General features: G+C 45.9%; 1 protein-coding gene across 1 annotated transcript in view; it reads right to left on the bottom strand.

Annotated features, from left to right (window-relative positions):
• Window positions 1-314: 314 nt before the first annotated feature.
• Window positions 315-6,000, bottom strand: part of LOC147892915 (uncharacterized) — an 84,250-nt gene continuing 78,564 nt past the window's right edge. The window contains exons 5-13 of the mRNA XM_087386819.1: window positions 5,274-5,633; window positions 4,749-5,156; window positions 4,433-4,634; window positions 4,079-4,320; window positions 2,622-3,808; window positions 1,860-2,245; window positions 1,440-1,709; window positions 1,130-1,332; window positions 315-1,043 (exon numbers count right to left, since the gene is read on the bottom strand). Coding sequence (XP_087242945.1) covers window positions 315-1,043; window positions 1,130-1,332; window positions 1,440-1,709; window positions 1,860-2,245; window positions 2,622-3,808; window positions 4,079-4,320; window positions 4,433-4,634; window positions 4,749-5,156; window positions 5,274-5,633 — 3,987 coding nt within the window. The remainder of the gene's footprint in view (window positions 1,044-1,129; window positions 1,333-1,439; window positions 1,710-1,859; window positions 2,246-2,621; window positions 3,809-4,078; window positions 4,321-4,432; window positions 4,635-4,748; window positions 5,157-5,273; window positions 5,634-6,000) is intronic.

Here is a 6,000-nt window from a genome sequence, read left to right as displayed (position 1 = left end):
ATCACGTCCTTCGGATCACTCAATTTTACTTTTACGACGTGTGAGGGAGTCAAGATATCAATTGGTTGATCTTCAAGCAAGCTACATACATATATCACTAGGTTGATCGTGCTACAGACACAATATATTACCAGGTTGATCTAGCAAAGTCATGAAAGAAGTAGAGCAGAAGAAGGATGCATAGTGTGAGAGAGAGACCAAGAAGTGAGGAAGAGCGAGGGAAGAAGTTCCAGGAAACGATGTGGCTGTTATGTACCGCAATTTCTTTGGAGTACATAGACATATCACTAGGTTGATCTGGCTACAGACACATATCACCGGGTTGATCTGGCAAAGTCATGAAACAAGTAGAGCAGAAGAAGGATGCATACGATGGAAATGGTGAGAATTTTACTGGGCAATCTGAGAGGGAAACCAAGAAGTGGGGAAGAGCGAGGGAAGAGATTCCAGGAAGCGATGTGGCTACAATGGTGGTGAAGCAGGGGTGTCTGGTTTTGTTGGGTAGAGGCCACAAGAGCATGCAGGATATGTGGAAATACATCACGATAGGCAAACTTTCCGATGAGAAGATCAGAATGGCCATAACCTTGGATCACCTCCCTGTGATGGTAGATCTGTGGGTGGTGATTTTGCACGAAGGCATGTGCTCTCTCTGTTGTAGATGGAGCTACCAACAATGGCCGACCCCCAGAAATATATGTTGTTGGCACCGCCAGCCTCTCTGCACACCCCAGGTACTTATCTTTTCCATTTGCATCAACTAACATGCCCGCTTTGCAGATCTGTCGAAGTTGCCGAAATGCTTGCATCGGAAGTCGCGTCACATTTTCCTTGTTTATCCAGTCATGGACCTCTTTTCCGACGTTGTCGTGCCAGAATGTGTTGCCGAACACTCCTGAGAAGACCTCGCACTCGGCACAAAGACAACGCTCCACTCGCGGTATGGCGCTGGCAATAGCTTTCAGCAGACGGTGGCGCCAGTTATCTGGGGACCTTTCTGTCAGTCGTAGTACCACATCGTTTCCCAAGATTGCCATGGATATCTGTCGTCGAAAATCACGCATGATTAGCCTTGTTTGAAAAATTAAATGTGGAGAAAAGAACGGAGAGCAAGAGGGAAAGAGCTTACGGGTATCAGCGGTAGCCATAGCTTGATTCGTGCCAGTGTGGTGACGTCAAAGTACATCGAGGAGTTTGTGCATGTAAGTGATGCAACTGCAGATGATGGAAGGAAACCACCCAGAAGTGCAATGTGGATGGCTAGCCCCCCTACACAATGCGCTACTACATGCACCGGTTCATCACCTCTAACCTCCCTGATCTTCGCAAATGCTGCAGAAGATAAAAAGAAGTTGATCAGCAAACAAATTCAGCCCTTCATGGAATATGGAAACGAAGATAAGTTTGATGGTTGATCTTGATATGGTCAAAGTTTTCACCTGTCGTCAAATCAAAGCGGGCAACATCGTCAATGCTAAAGCTTGTATTAATGGAGTTCTTCGGGTGTAGTCGCGGTTGAAGTAGCCAAGGTTCATATTTATGTTGGAGTAATGTTCGCACAAGGTCATGCTTCTCTGTAGGTAACCAAAAGCTTTCTGTAGAATATCCGTTGAGTAGTAGCACCGGTTGTGCCCCGGCTCTAGACTTGCTCTCCCTGTCGATTCGTGATCGCGCAACCCATTGCATGCAGCTGATCTCGAAACCATCAGCTGCGCAACAGAAAATTTATTCCCTATTAGCTCGAAAATTGGTCTGAAGAAATTGCAGCGATTACTTGGTCTGCTACATGCAACTAACCTCCAACAAGTCCTAACATCCAGCCTTTCAAGTAAAGAGCGAAGACACTAGTCACCTCAGACCTGTTATCATATTGTGCGTAAGATGCATTGGGTACTGCTGTTCCGCCTCTACACCCGCGAGTTTGGACTCTCTCTCTGCCATTGCAATCGCCATTGGACGAGGAACACTCACCATATATGTTCGAATCAAGCTCTCTGATAATAACCTCACAAACCTCCCTCTTTGTGGACCTTTCATTGTGCAGAGTGACCGCAACAACCCCAAGAAGCTCACGCACAGTTTTCCATGCATCAGCTTTGGAGGATGCCTCTCTGTTATTGAAGTTGATCTCTCTTTGTATGTAAGGGCAATTTGTCGCAAAGACACGTGCAATGTTGTGGATTCTTGCCAGCTGAAGAAGCAGAGAAGGAATGCTCGCATCTCCTTTGTGCCTTCCAGAATAAACCTGAAAACACAAGACGTTAAACCGCCATAGACCTTCCATCTAATACAGCTCCCAAATCACAATCTATATATAAACAAAAAACACAATGTCTTCCTTGTTTACGAATGCCGTACATTGGTATTTTTTGTGTCCGGCCACCTCTCTAAAATACATAAATTTGATGGACACTAGTATTTCTAAACTTCTGGCAGAGGAAATCCAAACACAACCACATACACAATGCACACATGCCTATTCTCCAATCCACAGCCCCCAGCTACTAATACTAACCGCAAAACCACACACGCGCGCGCGCACACACACACACCCATCTCCCCAGCCATTATGGACCTAGCTGCTTCACAACCACACTACCTTAAAATTTAAGGAACCTTACCTGGCCCCTGAGGATGATGCTAGAACAAGACGATAGCGCATGTATTGCGTGAAGGGACTACGCGGATTGAGCTGGCACATGTCTACTGTTCCATCGACCACATGTATCACATGTGGATCCAATGCCCTCATGACCATCTTCCCTCCTACCCTTCCTCTCAGCAGTGAATCCGGATCTCCAAATAGTCTTCCTTTACGGGGCCCTTCTCGTGTTGTGCCCATGTGCATTACAACGCTAAGTCTACATGGCATTCCATCAATATTCCCACGGAGTGTCTCTTGGACTGTCGCTGCGGCAGTCATGAACTTGCTGGTATCTTCTTTAGCCAAGTTGGTGACGTGTGTTGCAGGATGGGTATTATACGATCCTCTTTTTCCGCTTCGATCAATTCCTGCTAAGACATCGTTAGTGAGCCTTTGGTCCAATTGTGCTCTTTTGCTGTCGGAGTATGACGCAATGTTTGCAGAAGTGGGAGACTTGCTAGATCTGCATGCTTCACATGAAAGATCAGAAAGATGTCTTTTGACCTCCTTCCCACAGCGAAAATACTGCCCGGCATCTTCTACAAGGGCCTTGGAGATGTGTTCTGCCGCGGTTGTGATGGTCAAACAAGGGTTCACACCAACAGCACAGGGAATGATTGATGCATCACAAACGTACAGGCCTTCATGCACAGCCTCTTTCTTTTGGAGGCTGCAATAGTCCTTGTGAGTTGTATCTTTTGTTTCACTTGTAACGTGAAGAGCGTTATTCAACTTCGTTTGGCCTTGAGAGATCATAGGGTTAAACACTTGGCCATTTCTATTCGTCACACCGTGTTCAGGATCTTTTGCAACGATGCAGCCACCTAGAAGGTGAACGGATGTACTACGATAGCGTGACATAAATAGGATTCCTCCCATACGCTTGGCGAGCCTTTGAAAAGTGACAATTTTTTTAGTAAGTAGTGCATCGTAGGGTGGAAAGAATCTAAGGCGTTCACTTTCCGTATCCAACACAATTTTCCCGTCTGCAGAGTCTACTCCCATCGTGTTCAAGACTATAGCTTCACTGTCTTGTGTTTTCATCCATTGTTTGAACTTATCAAGAATCCCGTACATCAAATCATGCCCTAAACCTTGAAATTGGTAAGAAGAGACAATTCCCTTGAATAACATGTTCGGGTATGCAACAGGGAGGACTGCGCCCTGATGATGCATGCATCCAACAATCCTTTCGAATTAGACCGAAATTAACGAAGAACATAGTAGTCATGTGATCACGAAAAGATTGACTTCCTAGAAACAATGATGTAGTGCTAGGTTTAAAAATTAACAGTAGTGACAGGTTTAAAAATTAACAGGGAAAGCCAACGTTCTAGCAGTACATTATGACATTGTCTTCTCTTTGGAAAATTGAGATGAGACGAGTCTGAGTGTGTTTTTAAGTTTCAAGAATGCGGACTATCAGAGGAATACCTGTATTGTAAATCCGAGAGAGGACGTAAATGAGTTTGAGATTGACGGACCCGGGCGAAATGGTATGGCAGTGTCCACAAATTTATCTCCTGTTAGACCATAAGCCTTCGTAGGTGCTCGAACCCCAGCTACATAGGCCACGTTATTGCCGTTGCAACTAAATCCACATCCGAGCCTTTCTGAAAGCTCTAAGCCTCTCTCCTTAGATCTCAACAGTATACCTGTGGTTCCCAGCACACCAGCTAGCCATAGGAAAAGAAAACAGAATTGGAATGTTGTGCATGGGATACTGTCCAGCTGCTAAATGGAGAACCAGTCTCAAATTCGCAAAGATGGCGCAAAATAGCTGTATACCTGACAGTACTACGTAGTCTGCAAGTAAGTAATCAACATCGTTAATGTACACCCGCCATCGTCGTCCTTTGAAGCTCTTCTGTCTGTCAGGAGAGTTTGACGTGGGATCAGCCTCATAGTTCTGGTATTCCTCTTCTTCGGCTTCTGGGCTGTCCTTCAGGATAAAGCTAACTTCGCACTCAGTATGCACGTCCGCTCCCGACTGGGGAAAGAAGAAAAAAAATGCAGAAAAGAACGCTTAAACGGCAGATTGCGTAGGAAAATCTTTGAATGCTTCAAAAAATATCTCGCTAGCGCTTCGCTGAGGTTTCATTACCTGCACCGCTGCAGCAAGGTAATTTTTGTCCGTAGAGTTCTTGGCATTGTACGGGCATCCAGTAAAACAATTTCCGCAGGCTTTACATCCGTTCTGCGATATCCCCAAGGCATTGACGGTGCTTTCCATGTGCACGTTGAGCTGTATCGGGTCCTTTACACAGTCTTCTATCTCACCGGAGATCACATCCATTACTTTGGAGGAAGGAAAATCGTAGGGAATGGATTGTGGCTCTAGCATAACTCGAGCACGACTCTCATTCGTTTCCCAATCCTTCTCCCACTCCACTGGCCAACGACGATCGTTTCGTGCTCTCTTTGGAGTAGGCAATATAACGCCGCCATTTATAAGGGAACCTCCCCCTAGGCCAGCCGCAACTGCTGCGAAAGAGTCTCCCTGGACGTGTAACTGTTCAGAACGATTGCAGAAAAAGCGTCAAAGTAGCTTACACCAAGCTAGAAAAATATAGATGAGGGTGTTGACATGAGAGCTGTTGTGAAAGAAGATTAGCACCAGTGCGCAGACCTGATATAGGGCTGAGGGGCTTCCTACACTACTTGTCGGAGTATGAACAGCCGTGGTGCGTAGAACTTCTCGTATTGATGTTGGAAATTGATGTGGTTGCCACTCAAGGCCTTTTTCTAAGATACAAACACTCAACCCAGCCTGTGCAGCGCGGCAGGCTGCAACAGCACCTCCATATCCAGAACCCACCACTATAGCATCATATGAGGCGACTGTGGTCTTACAGCTACAGCTCAACCCTGGAAGCACTGGCCGCTCGCTTTGATAATCAGAGCAATCTAGGAGGCCAATCAGAGAATCCTCAGTCTGAGGCATGGCAGTTTGCAAATCCCGTTCTCCACACATTATGGCAGAATAATTCTGAAATGCAGCGCTTCAGAGGAAGTAACTGGAGAACCTTGTAGGTGGTTCTCGAAAAGTTGACGGGTAGATGCTAGTGAGCCCAATCATATGATGAGCTAGGCCACACGTGATACCTTAAGCTGGAATATGGTATCAGATTCAAGGAAAAACAGTGGATGGGAGAAGAAGTGGAAGCTATGCAGACATAGATGTGGTGACCAAACGTTATATAAGACTCTACAGAGCACAATCATGATCTGGTCAGCTAGGCAACACACGATCTGTTAAGCTGGATTGCATCAGATTGAGGGTCAAACACAGGATAGGGAAGAACTGGGAAGCTATGCAAACGTTATACAAGATTCTAGTGAGCACAATCATCTCT

The sequence above is a fragment of the Dipteris shenzhenensis genome, chromosome 16, assembly GCF_047967505.1.
Source record: "Dipteris shenzhenensis isolate YYH24624 ecotype China chromosome 16, Dip_SZ_1.0, whole genome shotgun sequence".
Classification (NCBI taxonomy): Eukaryota; Viridiplantae; Streptophyta; class Polypodiopsida; order Gleicheniales; family Dipteridaceae; genus Dipteris; species Dipteris shenzhenensis.
Note: the sequence above shows the minus strand (reverse complement) of the source record. Positions and strands in the feature narration are given on the sequence as shown.